The sequence below is a fragment of the Corvus moneduloides genome, chromosome 14 (assembly GCF_009650955.1).
Source record: "Corvus moneduloides isolate bCorMon1 chromosome 14, bCorMon1.pri, whole genome shotgun sequence".
In the NCBI taxonomy this organism is placed as follows: domain Eukaryota; kingdom Metazoa; phylum Chordata; class Aves; order Passeriformes; family Corvidae; genus Corvus; species Corvus moneduloides.
In genome coordinates, this window is record NC_045489.1 from 1,092,481 (window position 1) to 1,115,216 (window position 22,736).

The 22,736-nt window shown below is 51.0% G+C and overlaps 1 protein-coding gene across 2 annotated transcripts in view; it reads left to right on the forward strand.

Moving 5' to 3' along the window:
• Positions 1–18,448, forward strand: part of PCDH19 (protocadherin 19) — a 58,458-nt gene extending 40,010 nt beyond the window's left edge. For both annotated transcript variants that reach the window (XM_032123830.1, XM_032123831.1), the window contains exon 5: positions 13,840–18,448. In XM_032123830.1, the coding sequence (XP_031979721.1) occupies positions 13,840–14,429 (590 nt within the window). In that variant the 3' untranslated portion in view covers positions 14,430–18,448. The remainder of the gene's footprint in view (positions 1–13,839) is intronic.
• Positions 18,449–22,736: the final 4,288 nt, after the last annotated feature.

Genomic DNA, 22,736 nt, shown 5'->3' on the forward strand with positions numbered 1-22,736 from the left:
GATTTCCTCTGACTGCTTTGGAAGTGTCGGCTTCACTAAAGACATGAGGCAGAGGAGGAGCTGGTGCGAGTTCAGCACACGGCGCTGCCTCGTCTGCTCGGGCACGATCCCAGTCAGCTGCTTCAGTAGGCGAAGGGCTCCCGAGCCAGGCGAGGAGCCCCCGGGTTTGCCCTGGGAGAGGAACTTTCTCAACTCAACTACCTGCGATCCTGAATTAGGCACAGCTTGCTGAGAAGTTATAAAGGGGCAGCTCTTGTGTGGGAAGAGGAATTTGGCTAGAAACCTGAAGTTATAACTGTGCATAGTAGTAATTCAGGAACAGTCAGAGAGAGAGTGTTTTTTGGGAACAGCAGCTGCATTATTGGAGGGTATAAATACATTTGATGAGGGTCTGGCACACTCAGGTGTGTCCTGGAAGGTTACTGTGTATATACTGGACTTTGATTTGTTTTTTGCTCTCTGTGTTTACCAGTCCATCACCTTCATAATCACAGAAGGGTTTGTGTTGGAAGGGACATTAAGGATCATCTACTTCCAACGCCCCTACGATGGGCAGGGACACCTTCCACTATCCCAGATTTCTCAGAGCCCCATCCAGCCTGGCCTTGAACACTTCCAGGAGTGAGGCACCCTCAGCTTCTCTGGGCAACCTGTGCCAGTGTCTCACCCCCCTCACAGTACAGAATTAATTCCTAATGTCTTATCTCAACCTCTGAGTCCAAAGCTATTCCCCCCTGCCCTATGACTCCATGCCCTTGTCAAAAGTCCCTTCTGGCTCTCGTGCAGCCCCTTTATTTGTTATTTGTGCCACTGACACTGCTGCTCACCAGCACATTTCAGTGGGAGCCGTGTGTTCTGGATGTCCCGCCGTGTGTCCTGTGGCAGGCTCCCAGGGGGCCACCCCTGGAGCCCAGGAATGCCGAGTGCCTCGCAGCACTCCCCGGGTGACTTGCACGTCGCGCATCTGTTCTGACAGGCAGTGCTTTTTTGGTCCCTCAGATGCATTGATTTACAGACCTTTCCTGTGCAGTACAGCTTTTCTCGATGACAGGCCATGAAGCACATGATAACTCAGCAGCCTAAATTATTCAGGCAAATTGAATGTGTTTGGCTTGTTCCAAACTTTTGTTTCCTTTCAGTGCTGTCAGGAGCACAGGTAGCCCTGATGCTTGTATTGCAACTCCTTCAAGTGCCAAGGAGACACAAACAGCTCAGGTATAACCCATGTTTTACCTCGTTTGTCACTTACTTCCACCTTGTGTTTTTTCTGGGCACTTCTGTGCCTGCTAAAAATGTTTATCTTGCACCTACGGATTGCTCCCCTCCGGTATGCGGCTGGGTTCTGGGAATTCTCTTCATCATGTGGTGGAAAAGCCCCTGTAAAATCCAAAGAAAATTCTGTGTCTGTTCCACCGTTTAGTGGAAGTATATTCACTCATGCAAATATTTTGAACCATTAGTCATCAGTGTAGGATCCAGAAACCTCACCTTAATAAAGACAAGTAATTAAAATTAACAATTCTACCTGCAATTCCCTCATTGCCTGACCTCTCCTTTGTCAGTCTTCCTCCATTGTTTCGAGGTGGATATGTGAAATTAATTCACTGTAAAAATCCACACAATCCCTTCTTTGGGCAGCCTTGCCTTGCAGGGACCACCAAGCTATGGCAAGCAGATGGAGAGGAGAGGCCTTGTCAGTGCAAACATGTCCCCTGGCTTTCTGGAGACTGTTCAGGAGCTTCTGGATATAGCTGAACAGATTGGCTTTCACCCTCCAAACATGTGTCTGGAGATTTAGGACCTCACTCAAAGCCTTTTGAATCCAGCAGGATTCTTTCAGCTGCGACCATTGGGCTTGAAATAGGACCTGAGAGAGATGGCATCCCTGGGGGACGTGCTCTGAACCTTACTTGAGGCATCGGTCATCTAAGCCTGTGTTCAGAAGTGACTGAGGGAAGAGGAGATCTCTGCAGCTGAGCATCTCCCTAATTCAGTGAACAAGACAGAGCCTTGGGAGATGGAGGTTTGCCTTGGAAAATTCCAGCTGCAAATGAGATGCATGATTTTAGGAATTAGAATAATTACCCCCTGGAACAGGTTCCCAAGGGATGTGATATATTCTGTATCACTTAGAGTCTTTAAATCACATTTGCATGTTTTTCGGAAAAGCATGCCTAGTCACTCAAAGTGAAGGGCTGTGCTTGAGAAGTGCAGCGTGACAGGGCTGAGCTTCCCCTGCTTTGCAAGGGAGCAGGGCAGCGAGTCACCGTGGTCCTGCATGGATTAAGCTCTGCAGATCCCTGGAGCAGTGGGTTCTGGCACATCCTCGGGAAGAGCTCATGACTGTCCCCTTAGCTGTGGAGGAATGTGCAGAACTGAGCAAGTAACTCTGGGGATGATTCAGGAGTGAACTCCCCCAGCCAAAATCTGCCTTCTCCTTCCAAACACACGCAGTCCCTTCCTCTGAATCAGATGTCCCCAGGCGCTGAGCAATCCTGGCTGTATCAGTGTTTCCAGGACCTTCCCTCCCACCACTCCCTGAGTGATGAGAATATTTTTGAGGATCTCATTTCCTGCTCTTTCCCTTTCATCTCTCAAAACAGCAAGTAAATGAACAGCCTTTTAGTTTTTAGTTACTGCTCTGCACCCAGTGAGCTATCAGAGGCTGTTGACAATGACTTTTTTCTGTGCTCCTGCCTGCAGGATTTGGGGAGATAATTCATTTGGTCCTGGTGCTTTGTCAACTTTCAGCAGTTGTAATTGCCTAATGATCAGTGCTGATGCTGTTGTTAAGCCTGTTAAAACTTTGTCCTGCTGAACAGCCAGACTGTGCATGTCTCATCATGTTGTGCCTGCTGTGCTGACTGGGGCTGCCTTTGATGCTCCCACCCTGGCCCCGTCTTTGGTTGATGCTTCCCACCCACCTCAGGCGCTGCTGAGGCGATGGATGGATGCAGCAGGGTGCTACCCACGCTGGGGAACCGCACCTGGAGTTACAAATAGCTGAAGAATAATCCCACAGAGAGCCAGATGCTTTCCAGGGTGAATCCCCTCTTGCCTGTGCCTGCCCCAAGGAGCCTGGAGCTGGTCGGTGAAGGTGGTCTGGTGTCTGTGCCCTGGTGGGGTGGGTGGGAGCAGCTCTCTGGAGGAGGCTGTCACTGGTAGAGCACTGCTGTTTAGCAACCTGCTGCCATTTCTGCTTTTCCATCTCTCAGGTGCCTTTTCCACCCTCATTATAATTTTTTAGGGCTCTAATTGGCCACATTTTGTGCTATCACCTTTTTTGCTGTTCATCTGAGGTGCCCAACTGGCTGGTGCCTCTCTCGAAGCCCCCGTCTCTCATCCTTGCCTCTTCCAAGCCTGGCTCTTAATGGCACACACTGAACATTAGTGCATTACCATCCCTTTTCCAAGAACAGTCTCCATCCACTCTTCTCTCGTCCCCCAGTGCCTCATCCAATTTAATTAATTATACTTAGTATATTACGCATCCTGTCAAAGTTTTTCCTTTCCGAGGTTTAATGGTTTTTTAATTCTAATGCATGCTGCATGTGTAAGTGTTTTAGCAATGAGGCGAGCGTGCAGTGGCAGAGAGGCAGCATTACATCCGTGTGCCGCAGACAGCCAGGGTGGATCCCTGTAGAGAGGCTCCAGTGGAATTGCTGCAGGACTGTGCTGCCTGCCTTCCCTCTGCATCCCCCGTCTCGTGCTCAGGGAAAATCAGGCTGATTCCATTGCAGAGGGGCACGTTTGGGTTGAACCCACTCGCTTGTGGTGCATCTCTGTGGAACAGGAGCCCGGCCGGCGGCTCAGCCCCAGCACCGGCTGCGTCCTCTCTGCGGCTGCAGCCCCGTGCTGAACTCCAGTGTAATGAACTTGACTCTTCTCGTGCTAACTCTATGTGAAAGCACCAATTACATCAGTCATTTCAGCCTTGCTTTATCCCTTTGAAGAAGGGTGGTGTTGAGGATGCGGTGGGGACTAGAGTAATCAGGTAACGCCGGCTGGGGCTGGTACCTATCGCTCTTTATTTCCCAGTGACACTTAAAAGGTTTGGTCAGGAAGGTGGTTCAGGAGGAATGACTTTGTGGGGTCTTATACTGACTAGCTTTGGGTATTTCCAGATAAAACCTGCTCAGACTAAGAGGGTTGTGGGTTGGTGGTTGTTTTTTTCTTGCCTGTCAGTGTCGCAAAGTGCCTAGGTTTTGAAAATCCAGCTGGGCTCTGTCTGTCTCTCACACCATCACTGGGAGCAACGATGCTGTGGTGCAATTTAGCTGACAGCGCCATGTACCAGGGCCAGGAGCCAACACAATCCAGCCTGACCTCGGGGCAGTGCTGCAGGAATGTGCCTCGGGAAACCAGAAATCCTTGGAGTCAGCGCCGGCAGAGGCTGGGGCAGAGCCTGCTGTGCTCCAGCAGCGCTGGAGCAGCCCGTCCTGGGGAGCAGGGGCCTTCCACCTCTGCACTGGAGCCGCAGTAAGGGATGTGTGGGAGGATCCCAGTGTGCTGTGCAGCCCCTCGTGCAGGACTCAGAACCACTGCCCAGGTGCCCATGGGTTGGCAGCAACTTGGCCGGGAGGGCTGGAGCTGTGGAGCCGACTGCTTTCCTTGCAGTGCCTGTGCATGAAAATACTTTCATTTTCCATTCTTCTTGTTCAGCCATCTCCCTGTGGGGTTGTTAACAACCCCAGACATACTGCAGGACTCGTTGACCCCATGGTTGTGGGGCCAACAGAACGGGATGGGGTGGGACAGGAGGGGACCCCAACTGGATTGCTGGAATTGTGCTTGTTTGTGACTCACAGGTAATGTGGTTTCCCCAAGCTTATAATGAGGTTTTAGATTTAACTATTGACCTTATAGTAATTTTATGTGCATGTTTATCTGCCCTCTGGATTAACGAAGGTTAATCTAATTGTCAGAACAAAGTTTCATCTAATTAAATGGACCAGATTCCCAGACTTTGGCAATTCTGTCATCTCTTCTGTTGGCCCGGGGGCCAGTGTAACCTACAGCTGGCATTTCCCTGGCATTGCCATTATCCCTCGTTGGTGTGGAGCTGGAGCCTGCTTTGAGCCCTCACTGTAGCTCCGTGGCCATGCAGAGAGAGCAGGAGTGTCCCTGTGAGTCATGGTGCTGTGTCAGGCACTCCTGGGTGCCGGACAATGTAGAGCAGCTTTTGAAGACCTGTCCCTGTGGCTGTCCCAGTTCCCTGTAGGATTTTCTGATGCGCCCACTGCCCTAGGCAAACATCTCATTGTGGTACATCCCTGTACTTCAGAGCAAAGATCCACCAGCATGGAAAAACCCCCGTGTTCATCTGAAAAAGACTTAAAGTAGCGCACCAGGGAGGGGATAATGCTGAGCTCCAGGGTGGAGGCATGAGAGGTCAATGTCATGATGAGAGATGGCCAGCAACCAACATTTCGGTTTCTTAAGAAAAGGCGAAAAATTCCCTAGCTCTCTCTTGACAATGGGGAACGCCCCATCGTGCTGGGAAGCCTTCCAGCTCCCTCCACTCTTCAGAGCTGCACACTTTTAGAAAGTACAAAGAGCTTCTCATAATGTTTTGCCTTGTGGGTACGTCTATGATTAATTCCGTGCAAGCATTACTGGTGCAATAACAATACTGGAGGTCCTAAGACTGAAAGAGGAAACACATTTGGCTCGTACTTCATACACAATCACTTACACTTAAGCTATTGATAGTTGATTGGGATCTGTAGACTGCTGGGCTGGTGCCACTGGGTTTCTGAGCGCATTCAATGGCTGGAACAGACAGCAAGGCTGTAGGTTTTGGCAAGCTGTAGGTCTCATTAGTCAGGCTGACTGTATCTGACACGAGAGATTCCCATCCACCAAGATGAAGCTCACTTCCCTAGGCTTTGGCTGACGTCCCAACAATATTTACATGAAGGACAACAGAGGATCAGTGTTAGATTAAGGCTGTGAGTTTCCAGTAGGCAGACAGTTAAATATTCTATTGAAATACTCTTTTGATTATTTAGATAATAATGAAGTTTGTGCATGTCCTTGAGAAATCCGGGGAAAGGCAGTTGTTTTATGCTAAGCATGCAAAGATGTGTTTAATCTTGATAATAGGAGTAAATTATGTATCAGCGTTTATAACCTCAGCTCCTTTATTTCTCTCTTGTTGTGTGGAGCCACCAGAAACCTCGCAGGGAAGGGGCAGCCGTGCTGGGCGGGTGGCAGGAGGAGGGGGCAGGCAGCATCCCTGCAGCACCCTGGCCTTTGCATCCCTGCGGGAAGAGGGTCAGGATGGGTTGTTCTGTTTTGTCCTGGCTGAGGGAGGTGCTGGTTAAGTAAGACATTAACCATGAGCCCCCCCGAGGAGAGGGCAGGGATGCTGCTCCAACAGGCGCTGGGCCAGGAGCTGGCCCAGTACAGACATCCAGGCATTGCTTCTTATCTCCCCCAACTGTAATTTCTGTTCGGTTGGATTTTTATCAGAATCACTGAGTTGCCATTTTCTGACCGATGCCTAATTTTGAATAGGACAGAGTAGTAATTCGATTTATTGCTGCCATTGGAATGCGGCTGCCTGGCTGGTCCCGCGTTACCCTGACAGCATATGTGAATTTGCTTCGTCTGTGACAATAGCAGAGAACAGCAACCTTTGGATTAATTTGTTTTAGCGACTAAAGTCCCATTAAACGGAAGGCAGCTGGTGTCAGAAGCATAAACGGAGACAAAGTTTTGCTCCCAATTGTGGGAAATGTGTTTAAACAGACTAGAAATGTTTCCATCTCTGCAGGGTATAATATACTCAAATGGTTGCATTAACGTGAAAAAAGTATAAGAAAGAGTGTATTTAGGACAATCCCTCTGTATCCAGTGCTAATGAAATTGAATTCCAGTAATGAAGTCGAGGGTTGTATTCTGCACCGTGCAGGCGGTGCAGGAGCTGCCATCAGCATTAACAGGAGCGGTGCTGAGCAGTTGTGGAGCCGTGGTGGCTCGAGATGGAGGAGGTCCATCAGAGCCCAGAGTGCTCTCCTCTCGCAGGGCTGGATCCTGCATCCCAGATCAGTTAGGATGCTAATGAGCCCTGGGTGGAGGGAGGCATGAGTAGTGGAGTTTCGGAGGTGAAATCCCCGCCGTTCAGGGGCCAGCACGAGCTCCACGGACCACTTAAGAAAAGGATTAATTGGAGTTTAAATGGTGTGTTCTGCTGGCCTTCTGTAATGGAATTAATTTTTCCTTGTGAATGAAGTGGGGATTGGCCTGCGGTCCTGGATAAAGGGGAGCAGCCAGCATTAAATTGCATTCCAGCCCATAATACCTTCTGGGTCTGACTCTGCTGTAGTGCATGGCATACCCACACACCAGCTCCTCCTCCTTCTGGTGATCACCTTCCTTCCCATAGCCTGCTTCTCATCCCAAAGGCATCAGCATCCCCAGAGGAAATCCTTCGCATCAAGTCTGTCCTTCCCCTCTGGCGTGCAGCACCCAGGCACCCAGCTCTGTCTGTCCTCAGTCCTCTTTGATAAAACAGGGACAGTTCTGCAGAAGAGAGGGAGTTATTAATGGCAATACAGAGCAGGGGAAGAGGTGAATGGGCCAGCTCTTGGCTGGTGTAAATCCATGGGAGTCCTCAGCATTTCCTGGGAGCTGTCTGTGTCTGCAGCAGCTGGGAACGAGCCCCCTTGCACACCTCCATTGACCATTCCAGAAGCACTGCCCATGAGCTGCATGCAGCCATGGGTCCTTATCAGCAATTGCCCAATAAATTAATCTAAATCACAGCCCTCATTCCATTAAAATAATTCCAGTGCTTTGTCCAAGCACTGTTGACCTTCTGTGTTGGGACAGACAATCCAGGATTAAAAATACAGCATTTTTAGCTTGCATAAATCCCGAGTAATGGTGAAAGAGAGGAAAAGAAAGGCTTCTTGTTGCGGTAAAGAGCATTTGTCACTGTCCCTGGTTATTAGTATCCTCTGAGCATTGTGGAAGGGAAGCCACGCCAGGATTACATTGCTGCCTTGACTGGAGATTTCTTATTAGGAAAGGCGAGGAAGGCTCTGTAAAGCCCATAGGTCAAAAATATAATACACTATTCCCCACCTCTTGTTTCCTGATATTATGCTATTAGAGGAGATAAGGGAGAGGTGCAGAGTCTTAATTTACAAGCAAATGATGAACCATGGTTGGGGACTATTTGTATTTTGCTGGAGCTTATTATTTTATCCTGAGTGTAATGCGGTGGATCGCTGGCCCCGAGCCGGGAACAGCCACTCTTGTTGGAGGGGGAGGGGCTCCACTGGTGTGCTGAGGGTGCTGGGTGCTGCACAGGGGCTGGGGGACCAGCCTTGCACCTTGTGCATGCACCCCTGAAAAAATGAAGGTGCTGGAGTTGAAAAGAAACCCTGAAGTAGCTGGAAGAGAAGTGTTAAATAATGCAGTTGCGCATTGTCCATGAAAGATGGCTAACCATGAGTAAACATCCACAACAGTGTTTGATCCCTTCGTGTTTACTATTTATTCATATTTATTATTCATAAATTCTGTCACAAATGTTGGGCCCGCACCCCAGTGAGACATTTGCATTTTATTTTAAGTTTGACTCCCCCCCAACCCCTCAGTTTCATGAACTGAGATTTAATGATTTGCTTTTGCACATTGCTCCTGTGCTGGCTCTCCCTGGTTCTCTTCTTGTTTCAGGAAGAGATTTCTAACATGGCAAAGTGATATTTGAATAGATTCCCCTAAGGCAATCAATTTACTTCTAATTTGTCTGGAACTAAGCTTTTCTTTGTTGCAATGAGAAAGGATTGAAACTGCTGTAAAATTTATTAGCTTCCAGGAAGATTTTGAAATGAATTTTTTAATGATCGTGCTGTTTGCTGTACCCAGGAGCAGTGTCATCGCGATTACAGTATAATCATACGGTTGCTGAAGAAACACCGAAATGTGGAGCTAGAGCCAGGCTCCTGCACGAGGGCACCTGTGGCACTGCCCAGGTGTGGGCACCGCGGCCGGCGCTGCCGCAGGGCTGGGGGCTTTGGGCTGGGGCCGCTCGGCACGGCGCTCGCCCGCCTGCGCATGTCCCAGCAGACTGGGATTCTTCCAGTCACTCTTTTTCTCCCCTTATTTTTCATTTTCAAGCAACTCCTCCGCTCCTCTTCTTTGCTCCCCATGTAATAGCACAAATGAGCTCTACTCACCTCGGCAAAGCTGCTCTGACATGGATTGGATTGAACTGAGCGGCTGTTTGGAAATGGAAACTCCAGGGACTATTGTCATCGCCCAAATTGCACCTTAGATTGTGTAACAGCACATGTCATCTGGCCATTTATCAGGAATATTACATTCCCAGGCACTTGCACCTTGCTACGATTTAACTTTGTCTCTTTGGCCAGCGCTGCAATTCCACTGGAGATAATTCAATTGCTCTCAGAGCTGAATGGGCACCTCACGCACCCGCTCCGTGGTGCTCTGCCGCAGGTGCGCACGTGTTGGGCAGGAGGCTGGAGGATTTGTGCAGCACGGACGTGCCTTGATCCCTCCTTGTAATGAGGGAAGAGCCTGTGCTGTGTGGAGCTGGAGGCTCTTCAGCTCCAGTGCCCACCACATGTCCTCTGCCAGCTCCTCCTGGGCTCTGGCTTTTGGGCATCCATCCTGTCTCCTTGCTCCTCTGACCAAGAGCTTGCACGGTGGGATTGGGAAGTGCTGAGGGTCTTGGCTAGGTGGAGGATTTTTCTCTCTCCCACCAGGTCCCCCTGCAGCTGCTGGTCCTTGGCTGCTGCTGCCTGGCTGGGACCCACAGCAGTTGCCTTCGTGCTGGTGTTCTGACTTGCAAGTAGAGCTGTGATTTGAAATGTGGAGCTTAACATGGATTTTGCTTTACTTGTTGAGGAACATACTTATTCCAGAGGTGGCTGTGGATTTTATGTTACTTCGTATTTGCTATGCGAGAACTTATGTTTAGTAATGACATACTTTTTCCTGCCAAGTCTGACTTCAGGATAACTGCTAACCTCTTGATGAAAAGACTTCTGCCAGGACGTTTTGTACCTGGGGAACATTTTAAAAAGTGACCCTGCCCTAAGGTGCTCTGAAACAAGGTTCTGGATTTGTGTTGGGTGAGGGCAGTCTGGCTGAAATACGGGTATTACTGCAGTGGGACCTGCACGTCGCTGGCACAGCCGCTCCCATGTAGGGCTCCTGCCCTCGGGCGAGATGCTCAGCATCTCTCTGGGCCACCTGGGTGCTACAGGGGTGTCCCCACAGCCTGACTGGCAATAGGACTATCCCCTCAGTGTGTGCAGTCCTCAGCTCCTTAGGACGCCCAGCCCCGGTCACGCCCTGGGCCATGGTGGTCTCCATCCCAGGGCTGTGGTGTTCTCGGTTCCCAGGCCGTGGTGTTCCCTAGCCCCAGCCCGTGCCAGCTGGCAGGTCCTTGCCAGGCTGGTGCATTGGGGCCCCTGGGGACTGCGTGTCAGGATAAGCTGCTCACTCCACGCTCACCCAGAGCAGTGCCAGAGCTCGGTGGCTCTCACCCCACTCTGCCCCTCCGTTGTTTCCCCCTTCCTTTGCCTCTCTCCTGGCCCAGTCAGGCAGCAGTTTCACTCCAGCCTGCTCAGCCCCCTGCCATGAGCACAGGGGTGGGGAGCTGCCTGTTTTGGCTGCCAGGCACTCACCATGTCATGTGTGTGTGGTAGTTATTAACTGGGCTTTGCTCCTTGCATCAAGAACATTTTATTAGTGCAGACAGTAATGGTTGTATTGACTAGGGCAGGTCTGGGGCTGTAAAAGAATTTCCTGTTGTCCTATTTCTGATAGTTAAAGACAGAGCAGTACAGTAATGTGAATGTGTATGTGTATGACCGTCCTGGGTGCTGTCAAGGCTGGCTGAGTCAGACTGAGCTGCAAAGGGCAGCACCAGGAGCGCGCCTGGTGGCTCCCTGCCTGCCTCGGCTTGGGGCAGGAGGAGGATGCAGAGATCAGCCCTGGGATCAACCAGTGGAGGAGCCCAGACCCTGCTGTGCATGCCTTCTTTGCATCTGGGGTAGCAGGGGAATGGTGTTTCTGTGTATCCTTGTTTTTACGCCTTGCTTGTGGCGTAAAAATAGTATTTTATATCAGCTACAGGGCTAAGACAGTGATGGATGGGTGGGTAGCTGAAGGTCCCCATTCTGCCGTGGAGAAGAGGCTGCTGCGTGGGGCTCTGTGCTGAGCCTTGTGTCTGCTGCCAGGTCAGGGCTGTTCTGGGCAGCCCAGACACATGTTGTCCCCGAGAGCAGGGCGGTTTCTGGCTGCAGGACATGGTCTCAAAGCTGAGATGTGTGCTGAGCACAGAGGCAGAGTGACGGAATGTGCCGTGGAACTACCTGTTGTCTCAGGTCTATGGATGATGGTGACTTTTGCCCCTCTGCCTGTCAGCCTGGCCTCTTTGAGACTTGTTAACATTCCCTTCCTAATATAAAAGATTGAAACAGTATAGTTTAATGTAATGCTTTTCAGCTCCTCTCCTCCCTGCATTTCAGCTGCTGCTGGTGCGAGTTCTAGACAAGCATCGTCGTGTCCAAAGCTGATCACCTCCCTGGCAGAGAGGCGCCAGGCCAGTGCTCCTTAATGAACTGCTCTTAAAGCACAGGTCCCTTTCTAGGCTTTGAGGAGTATCCACTTGCGGTAACCAGCGAAGTCCTCCAATTGTTTTTAACTGTGACGTGCCAGTTTGGAATAAATGGGTCAAGGCAAGACAAACCCGCCTGTGCTCCCCCTTGACTGAGGTTTGCCTTGGCTGTGGTGGTCGGTCCCATGGATTTGGGGCTGAGCCGTGGTGCTGGGCAGGGCAAGTGAGGAGCAGCAGCTGCCCTGTGCCTGTGCTGGACCAGCCAGCCCAGCACGCTCCCAGATCCAGCCTTTCATGTTTGTGGAGATGCTGAAGTGATGTGTGCTCCAGCAATGCGCCCAAGGTCACACAGCACAATAAATCAGTGTCTCATCGGGGATGAGAATCCAAGATATTTCTGTTGCCCCTCTGGCCATTACCAAGTCCTCTGCTATCACAGCCAGACTACACAACTCTGTATGCCTGTAGCACCCTTTTGAAGTTAAGCTGTGGATAAATAGGGAGACAGCAACATTTTCTGGGCAATTCTCCTTTTTTTTTCCTTTCTGTTTTGCTCAAGTACTTGAAATTAACAGAATCAAAGTATAAGATCATGGGCTTTTAGAGCTCGTTGCAGGTTGTTCTGTGTGTAGGGCTCAGGGCATCCTTCTCTCAAGCTGCTGTAAAGGCAGCTGCCAAAACCCAGACTTCCTCCCCTCCACCCAGCCCTGTGCTCCACATCACTGGGTTGCTGCTCTGATGTAGAGAAAAAGCTGATATTTTACCCACATATTTTTCAATTAATTGGCTTTTTCTCTTAAAAAAAAAATCCTTTCTTGGTATGTTTTTTGTTTTTTTGATTTTTTTTGGGTTTTTTTTGAGGTCTGCCTTTTACTCATTTATTCTGTGTAAGTGTTAAGCTGCTCATATTTTGGTGCATTGTGTTATGTGCTGAGAATTTTTATCAGCTGCCCTAGTGCTCGCATGTGGTGGAAATACCAATGTGTCTGAAGAGCGGAGGTTATGCACACAGATGTACAGAGCATCAAAATGAACGGTTTGCAGACGGACGGGAAGGAAACCCAGGCTGAGTCTGCACCTTTGCCGCCTTCGATCCATCAAACCGGCCCCGACCGAGCGTGGTCTCGTATGGGTAATGGCATTAGAGCTTTAATGCTGCTCCGAGTGTGTGCAGGTTATGGGAGGAAGGAGCCACGTCTTTGCGTGGGGAGAGGTTGTGCTTTATGAGGGCCAGCTGCAATTACAAGCTCTTATCAAATGAAGGAAAAGCTGAGACTGAAAAGCAGGCAGTATCCTGTGGTTTTCAGTGGGAGCCACGGTCGGATGCTCAGCAAAGGCTGGGGATGGTGAAACTGCTGAATTTGATTTCCAGCTTTGCACTTGGCTGAGCCTGGCTGCTTCCCTGAGCCCCAGTGTGTCCATCTGTGATGTGGGGGTAAAGCTGTTCAGTCCCCTGGGACTGACTGACAGTGCAGGAATCATGCAGGCCCCGGGCACAAGGGTTTGCACTTGCCTGGGAGCCCTTGGACCCAGTCATGGAGGGTCCTTGGAAAGGGTTAAACCACCCGTCCATATTTCAGCACTGTAAAGTGGTGTTGGGACAGCCCCAAGTCAAGTGAAGGGAACTTTATTGCTCCTGTATGAATAAAGCCCCAGCACTGGGAATGACATGTTTAATCTTCAGTGGAGTGGACAATCTTGGAGATTTATAAAGCCTCTGTTGTGTGAGAGGTCAGTGGGGATTAAGCAACAAGTTAAAACACACATACAGCAGAACCAAAAAGAACCTTCCCTCCTCCGCCTTTTCTTTCCTCCCTCTGTTCCTTTCCCCTCTCTGCAAAAAGTCAAGCTTAAATGTCACGTCAAACCAAGCTTAAAACATGGTGGCTTTTAACACTGGTCACTAAACCCAGGAACCACTGGCTCTGAGGGCTTGACACACGGACAGCCCTGTTGTGATGGATTTGCTGCCGTCTCTCCTTCCCCAGGCTTCTGTTGTGGTGGTGACAGGTGACACAGAACCTGTTGGAAATTAAAGTCCAGTCTGTAGAGCCTTAAAACCGATGGCTGTTTGAGGTACAGTCGCTGCTGTTTGGGGTAGGATCACCTCTGCTCAGGAGGGGGGTGAAGTGCAGCACCCGGCTCAGGGTGGTCTCCTCCAGCCCGGGCAGGCTGGCGGGTGTGGGCGCTCCCGGCCGGGCTCCCCCGTTCACCATCCTTGTGTTCTACCCCCACAGAGCAGAGCGAGGGGTTCCACTGCCGGGAGGAGTGCCGCATCCTGGGCCACTCGGACAGGTGCTGGATGCCCCGCGGCGCCGTGCCCAGCCGCGCCAAGTCCCCCGAGCACGGCAGGAACGTCATCGCCCTGTCCATCGAGGCCACGGCGGTGGACGCAGAGCCTTACGCAGACTGCAGCACAAAAAGGACCTTCGCCACCTTCGGCAAGGAGGGCAGCGAGCCCCCGGCCGAGGAGCGGCTCGCCAACCCCAAAGGCAAAAGAACGGTGGACTCGGCCGCCTGCAGCCCCAAGGTGAGCGGCGCCGTCCGCGAGGCCGGCAACGGCTGCGAGGCCGTCAGCCCCGTCACCTCGCCCCTGCACCTGAAGAGCCCCTTGTCCGGCAAGCCGGCGGTGCCGTACGGAGCCGGGCACTGCGCCGGCAGCCGGGAACGGGAGTCCTTTGGGAACAGTGGCCCTTCCCGGCCCACGGAGGCAGAGCCCCGCGGGGCGGACAGCGAGAGCAGCGGGCAGGAGGGCAACCCGCTCCTGCAGGAACGCCGGGACAAGGACTCGCCCGGCGCCCGGAGACTAAAGGACATCGTCCTCTGAGCAGCACTCGGCGAGAGGAGGATGAGGATGAGGGACCGCACGACTCCCAGCGCAGATTGTTTTTATTGCTTACCAATGGTTCACAGATTGCTGTATTTAAAAGCTTTCCCTAAATGTATTGTTTATAAATGAAGCTATCGTTAGTGTGACAATCCCACGTGTCTCGACAGGCGGCAGGGGTGTGCAGGCGGAGCGGAGGAGCCGGTGTTCGCTTTTGCCGGGAGGCGGCGGGTGGCGGGGGCAGAGGCGAGACACCCCCCAGGCCTCAGGAGCGCTCGGTATTCCCTCCTCGGAATTTATATATTTTTATATCTCAAAACAAAGATAAATTTCCATTCCTGGAAAGGATTGAGTGGCGAATTCCTTATTCGGACATCTTTAGTAACCACCCCGGCGGTTTTGTAGTGTGGACAAAGTAGCGGCTGTTTCTTGTGTGGGACTGTTCAAAGCAACAGTCGGGTGAGTTTCAGTTCCGATTCACCCAGCACGAGGTTGTTTGTATTTTAAGGTGTTGGTGTTTTGCTATGGACACCCCTGCATTTATGAATCCTTTTGCTGTCACATACTTATCTGTACTATTATTGTATTTGATATTGCAAATTACTGTATGTCTAGTGATGGCAAAAGGCTTTCAGGCTTGAAAAAAAAAAGAATAAAAAAAAAAATAAATCACAATCATCTTACTTAAACTTTGGGGAACCTGCAGTTTGCAGCCCCGGTGGAGCAAGCGCTTCTTCCGGCCCCCACCATTGCCTGCAGCCTCCCCTGGCTCCTGCAGGAAAATGACAGGGCATTATGGGAAGACGTTTTTGGGGAAAATCCTGCCTGGATTGCAATTGTCGGATGCACTGTGCTGAACTTTTCCCCTCATCCGTTTCTTTTGCATAATTTCAAGGCAATGCATGGAAAGGTTTTTTTCCAGAAGTTGGTTATTTTGGTTTTTTTCCAGTTCCCAGATTTAGCTATCCCTCACCTCCAGTCATTTCCAAGTCAAAGAGATGGAATTATTTTAAGAGATCTAAATTACCTTCTCAATTAGACACACACACACTTCTAAGTCAGCGTTTCCTGGTCGTGATTACGCCAAGAGTGTGTATGTATGTATGACATCATGGCATGGATTTTAGACTGTTCTGATTTCTTTCTATCCCTGCATCATAAATAAGTATGGGATGAGCAATAGTGATGTTAATTTAGGGGCAGACAGGTGATATGTAACAACGCTACTAATTCAATTAATGTGCCTTCTTAATGGAGAAAAAATTAAAGCAATTCATTATTTTTTCTCATAATTAAGGACTTTTTTGTGTGGGTACAAATCTACTCATATAAAATTGATTTGAAAATTGAGCTACTTTAATAGCCATTTTGTAGAAGGGAGAGAGGGAAGGGATTCCACAGCTCTCTGCTCTCTTGCAGTGATGATTCCTCAGTGAGGTATGAGTAAGGTAGGAGGATTTCAGTTAGTGCATTATTACTATTATTATTATTGCTATTATTATTAACCCTTCACTGAACAGATTTTTCCTACCCTCAATAATGTTTCCTAGAATTTAAAATTGATTATGGAAGGAAAAATATATAGCTCTTGCCAATGTTTGCTGTACCAGCAAGTTGAAATTAGTGGTTTCTAGAGAAAGAGTCTTTCTAGGCCTACATATCATGATAAAGTATTTGTTACTTGATTTATTTAAATGAAAAACAACAAGAAAACAAGTTCCAGTCATTATTATCTTCAAAATAAAATTAAACTCCAGCCATTTATTTCTTCAGGACAGACTGATCTTGCCTGAAGCCACAGACGGTCTGAGACAGGTCTGTAGTCATCCTGTTCCCCCTGCCACTTGCTAGGGCCAGGAATTGGGAAAGAATCAACAAAAAAACAGCTGTCTAATGAAATTTGTGATGCTTCCCTCACTGGTGTGATGACTACCTCATTCAGCTCCCATCCCACGCGTTAACATGATGTCCTGCATCCCTCCAGAGAGCAAACTGGGGATTTTCTCCCCTCTTCTGGATTCTGAGCCCATTTTTCAGGGATGTGTTGTTTCTGTTCCTGCCGTGTTTCCTGCCTGTGTACTGTTACTGCTGTCATTTATTTCTGGTTTTTTTTCCCCAAATGTGTGTTTTATTGTAACACAAGCAAAGAGGAGAGGGGCTGACTCAGGGCTGTTGGAGTTACTGGGTGTTCTGTAACTATTAAGCTGAGTTTGTTCTGATGTTACCTGGTTTTGTCATCTCTGGGAGGTTTTTTTGTGGGGGGGAAGCTTCTCCCCTGTGTTTCAACGACTCCATGTGGCCCCATCACCACCCCACACCTCTGCTGGGAGGGGACGCAGCTTCCCCATAGCCCATCGTGGGGTGGGGAGCATGGGTCCCCCCCAGGTGCCCCCTCATCCTCCCCAGCTGCCCGGAAAGGTGCCGGCCGATAATTCCTGCTGAGCGTTGCCCTCTGCCTGCGGAGCTGCCACCACCAGCCTGGTGTTTCGGATGAAAAATAGATGCTAACTGAAAAGGAAGAGAGAAAAAAAAAAAAAAAGAAAAAATAGAAACACTTCTCTAATTTACCCAGAGGAAACGTTCCTTGCCACTCTGAATAAAAGCACAGCTGAGAAAGAATGTGAAATAATTCTGTATTAAAAGGGGGCATTAAAGAGGTCAGTAAACCCTTATGCCTCCAAGAAAATCATTTAAACACCAGTTTTCTGGGCTGACCCAGGCTGCAGCGGGGGATGTGAGCGAGGGGCCCTTCCCTGGTACGGCCTTGCTGCGCAGGGCCAAGGCGAGACCCAGAGAGCAGCCCCGGCTTCGCTGCCTTGGCCCTCTCCAGAATATTTTGGTACTCCTGTCACTGTCCCTCTGTGTCACTCGAGATGAGTTCAGGCTCCTGGGCAAATTGCAGTCTCTTGTTTTTTTCCTACTTGCATCGAAACTGGCCATGCAAAAAATGTTCCGAGCTGCAGGGCGGGCAGGAAGGCTTTTTGGAAGGGTTCCAGATGTAATTATTGTGCTTTTTAATAACTTAAACCTGTCCTCAGATTTGGTTTAGGAAAAATCGCTGGGATCTGTTGGTTTCCTTCAGGCAAACTTGCTCTGCTCCCGTTTATCCAGGAGAGCAGCAAGCAGCGACGATTCTCCCCCGAGCATGACGAGGACCCCATCTGGAGCAGCTTTGGGGCTGGGGGCCGGGGGCTGAGCTCTTCCCTGCTCCCTTGGGAGCCCCGGCCTTTCCCACCCTTGAGGCTGCAGGGCTGTGCCGGGAGGGATGGTGGAGGGCTGGGGGGCACAACTGATGGCTGGAAAAATCCTCCCCCCCACCAAGCACTGTCTGCTGAGGTTGTTGCCGTTCCCTGTTTGTTGTGAGCTGGAGGTGGCCTGTGGATCACACTTCGTGCAAAAGTGAATTCCTTTCTTTTTTTGTTTTTATTTTTCCAAATAGGAAACAAGTTGCTTTTGTGAAGAACACACTGTCTGATGAATATGTTGAAATTATTCTTGGGGGGGGGGGAGAAAAAAAAATCTATCAGTGGAAACACATTTGTCTGTCATTGGGGAAAATGGATGGTCTTGTTGCTACAGCTGCTTTTGCAGCTATGGGTAATCTCTGATCCAACCTGTGAGCTGCGGTACCCGCCGGGGAGAAGCCTGGCCGCCCCCGCTGCGAGCTCTGCTGAGACTGAGACGGAGCCTTCGCCGGCGTCAGCTGATGTTCAGCTGATCTAAGCTGGGGTAGAGTCTCCAGACACCCCTCACAAACTGGCTCTCAGCAGCACCCGGCCCCGGCAGCCCAGCGGGCAGCGGTGGCCGGGCGGCCGCGGGACTGAGCGCGGTACGTCTCGTCATGGTGTCTCCGTTGCCGAGTATATGAAGAATAAATTGTTGTATATGCTGATATGTATGTTATGTACATTTTCACAGTGATTGAATCATTGTAAACGACAAAATGGAAAAAGGAAAAAAAAAAAAGAATCACCATTCTGTCTATTTTATGAAGATGATAAAGCAGCTTTATTAAATTATTATGATTCTGTTTCCAAATGGTGTACCTGCCACATTGGGATTTTTTCATCTGATGAGAACTTTGTTTTCCACCTAAATGTGATTTTATTTTCTCTGCTTTGAGCATCTAATGCATTTTAGTATTAAAGCAATTATTGAATAAAATGGAAAGTAAGTGTTTGGTTAAATATGCCTCAGTGGGTTTGCTTTGATAGGCTCCAGGTGCTGGTCCTGCAGAAGCCAGCACACAGCTGGGTGCCACCCCAGCCCTGTTCCTGTCCCATGGCTGATCAGCTTGGGCACCCAAGAGGCTGCAAACCTCAGGGAGAACTTTCCTGGTCCTGAGGAGGGGACATCACCATCCCCACGGGTGACAGGGGCTGGGACAGGCAGGCTCTGAGCTCCCGTGAAACTGGGCACGGTGCTGGGCCTTTGCACTGCCACCTTCACCTTTGAGGGAAACATGGCCGTGAGAGGGATGAGCACGGGTAGGAAACACCTCCAACTCGCGCTTCTCCACTGAGGCATGGCAGAGAAGACTTATTTTTTGTAGTTTCTCAGGAGGGTGCTTTGGAGGAGATGGTGAGGAGCATCCACTGCCTCTGAACTAGCAGTGGTTCATGGACCGCATTTACACACGGAGCATCTGAGCACTTTGTGGCTACAAGGCCGAATGCCCCCCACAGGGTCTCTGGCTCAGGGTGACACCAAGGTGGAACTGGAACAAGAGCAGCGACACGGGAAGCCCTTTCCGTGGGGTGGGAAGATGCTTGAGCCGCACACCGAGTGTCATCCTGCATGACAGGGACACACAGGAACAGAGGCCAGCTGCAGTTAACCACACCTGGATGAGCCCCCGTCGCTTTAAACCAGCAGGGTCTGACCGTGTGGCCTGGGGTCAGCTTTGTCACAGGTGTGTGTTGGCACGGAGAGCACAGGTGATGGTTCACAGCCAGCCCGGTGCCAGCACCTGCAGCCTGTTTGCACTCTCATTAGTGAGTCATTTGGCAGGTGGGTAAAAGGAGAGCAATCCGGGCTGTGGGAGGGAGGTTGGTGCTTGTTTGGGGGGGTGGTTTGCAGCCGGTCTGGGGAGCAGCGGTGCCGCAGCAGAGCAGCTCCCGTGCCCGAGGAGGCACTGGGCTGTGCAGCATTGCCAGGCTGTGACCCAGCCTGCACCGAGGACCTGGAGCCAGGGCTGTGCCAGCACTACGGACTCGTCTGCCAGGTAGGAACTGGCCCTGTCTGGGGAGGAGGTGCCCCGGTGAGCCGCCCTGGAGCAGAGGCGGTGGATGGATGAGGGCAGCAGCTGAGGGGCTGTCCCGGCGGAGTGGGGTTCACTGGGGGGCAATGCAGAGCCCCACCCCAGGGCTAGGCGTGAGCTGAGTGCCGGCTGAGCGGTGAAACGGGGCTGAAACCCCCGGAGGGAAGACTCCTCTCGTGGCATCCCAGACCAGCCCCATGCAGAACCTGCCGGAGCCGCGCGGGTGCTGGGCTTGCTCCCGATTTAATCCGCTCCCTCCGCTCCGAGGCCAGTCAGCTGCGCTGGCTGGGGCATGGGAGGTGCCGGGCTGGAGACGTGTCCGTGCGGGGCTCCCGGGCAGCTGTCGCTGTCCCCCGGCGCGCCCCAAGGAGCCGCCGCATCTCCCGTGCCGAGACAGCGGCGTTGGGCTCCGCATCCAGAGCAGCGCCGGGAAGGGCCGAGGTGGGCGGCCCGAGGGAGGGATTGAGCGTCTGCTGCAGATAAAACCGGGATCGCTTCTGTCTGGAAACGCCGCTGGCCCCAGGGGTGTGCTGGATCTCGCTGCTTGGCGGCTGCTGGGTGCCGAGGGAAGGATCCTGGCATGCAGCGATCCCAGGGAAGTCCCTGGGACTGGGGGCTTTGGCCAGGCGGGTCTGTGCCTGGCGCTGCGGGTGCTGCTCTGTGCCCCTGCTGGTAACAGCAGCCGTCGGTGTGGAGAGCTGGGTGCTGCAGGTGGGCTGCACTCCCTAGGGACCTGCGGGAATCCAACACTGGTCCCCTGAGCTCCCCACCCTCCCTGGGAGGGGGTTCCTGGGGTTGGACAGGTGGCTGGATGTCCCTCTCCCATGGGAGAAGGTTTCTAGGGGTGCTGTCCTGCACCCGAGGTACAGAGCCCCCACCCTGCTGTGCCTCTGGCTGCAGTGAGGGGCTCAGCCGTGAAGACCAGTTCAGTGAAGCCAGTGAGAGAATAAATCAGCAAAGAAAGCAGGCAGCCCTCACAGGCAAGGTTCAGAGATGGTTCAGAGACACAAATCTTGTTTCTGTTTCTTCTGGACATTATTCTATATTACATTTGATGATAAACTGGAATATCTAAATAGATCAAAATTGGATTAAGAAGAAATGACTTATTGTACACTCTGATTGTTAAGCCCACAAAGACATGAATAAATAAATTGGAGGAATCAAAGGCGTGAAACCACAGAGCAAAAAAATATATATAATATATCTCTGTTTGAAGCAGGGCCCTTCTCAGGGAGTGCTGTGGCACCAGAGGGGTGAGTGATGCTCCCTCTCCTGCCTTTCTGTTGTCTGGGTCCAGGTTCTGCTCCCATGTCTGGTGCTGGTGGGGAAGGTGCTGGACCAGCTGCCTGCTTGCCTTGGGCAGGAACCAGGGTCCAATTTCCCCAGCAGCCCCAGCGGGCTTCCACTTGTTTAACTTGCAGCTGCTTTTTGTTTTGTGTTGCTGTCCTTTCCTTCTGAATGTGATGTAAGTGAGCGTCCCCAAAGAGCTGTGGCAGAACAAACACAGGCAGGTGCACAATTATAGAGCTCACCTCTGCTGCTGCACACAGCCCTGCTCAGCTCCTCCTTCCCGGCCCTCGCCGACAGAATGGGATCTGCAGGAGGGATGGCTCTTTGGGGACAATCTCTGGGCTTTAGGGTAGACATCACGCCACTGGCAGGGGTGTCTGGGCAGCTTCTGTGGGGACATGGCTGCAATCTGCTGTGCTGCAGAGTGATCAGTCACTGCAGCCCAGCCTGGAAAATAAAACAACCCAAGAAAGCAGCACTGTGGTGCTGCTGTGGAAAATCCTGCTGTGGCAGTTTCCATTAATACAGATAAAAAATTGAGACACAGGGCAAACAATATTAACCCCATCACTGATCAAGCTTAAAAGCTTTTCCCAAGAAAAATTGTCTCTGGATTGCAGTTAAATAATGGGCAAGGGGATGGCTGCCTGCAGAAGCCTCTGCCATGGTGCTGGCAGGTTCTCCTGGCCAGGGCAAGGGAAGGTGGCTGGGATGGCAGCAGAGGGTCAAACACCAGGCTGCTCCCTTGCAAAGCTTCAGGATGTAAGAAGCTCCAAGTTGGTCCTGTGCTTTAGGGGGAAACGGCACGGAAGCAGATCATCAGCCTTGACAGAGGCCAATCTCTGCTGCCTGAGGGTGATGGATTGTCTTCCAAGGAGAAAATAAAAAGGAATTATGATAATAAAACCTCCAAGAGAGAAGCTTAGTGTAAGGGTCTCCAGCTTCCCAGATGGGAGGAATGGAGGTTGTTTGGTGGGAGCTCATGTCCCCCAGACCTGGTGGTCACTGGAGCTGGGACTCCCTGTACCCTTAGGGCTGCCCATCGCCTGTGCCAGCCTTGGAGGGTACGAGACCCCAGCATGTCAGACCTGCTTGGCCACTGCAGTGCTGATGCAGCTTCATGGGGCAGGGACCACCTTGGATATGAGGTTGGGATCTGGGTAGGAGGCTCCAAGGATAGGGACTGCAGCAGCTTCATCCTGGCACTGCTGTCAGAAACCCTCTGCTGCTCCACTCCCTCAGTGCCCATGTGGAGAGCAGGCACAGACAGGGTTGTTTTGACTGAGAAAGGGAAAATGAGCAAACAACCTTCTCCAGGTTCCTTCCTTTTTTCTTTTCTTTCCTAACTCTCCTGATAAGGAAAGAGCCTTTTTTTAAACTCCCTTCTCTGCATCTGCTGCACACCAGCTCAAAGGCTGTTCTTTATGTATTTGATTCTCTGTAAAATTGATCTTATTCTCTTTGGAGGAGTTAGGTTTAAATCGCAGGATGAAATTCTGGCCACAGTGAATCAATAACAAATCTCCTATCAACCTGAGCCTGGGGTAGAGACTTTGGCCATGGAGCTGAGGTTCCCTGCTTCCCAGTGGGAAATGTCATCTGTTGATGGAGGACATTCTTTCCTTGCTCAGTGAGCGGGTCCCAAGGTGTCCCTCAGATCACATTGATTCTTCTGTCTTTCTGCTCCAGCCCTGCCTGCCTGTGCTTGGGTCTGAGAAAAGGGATAAGTCCCCAGTTCTAAATTCCAATAGAAA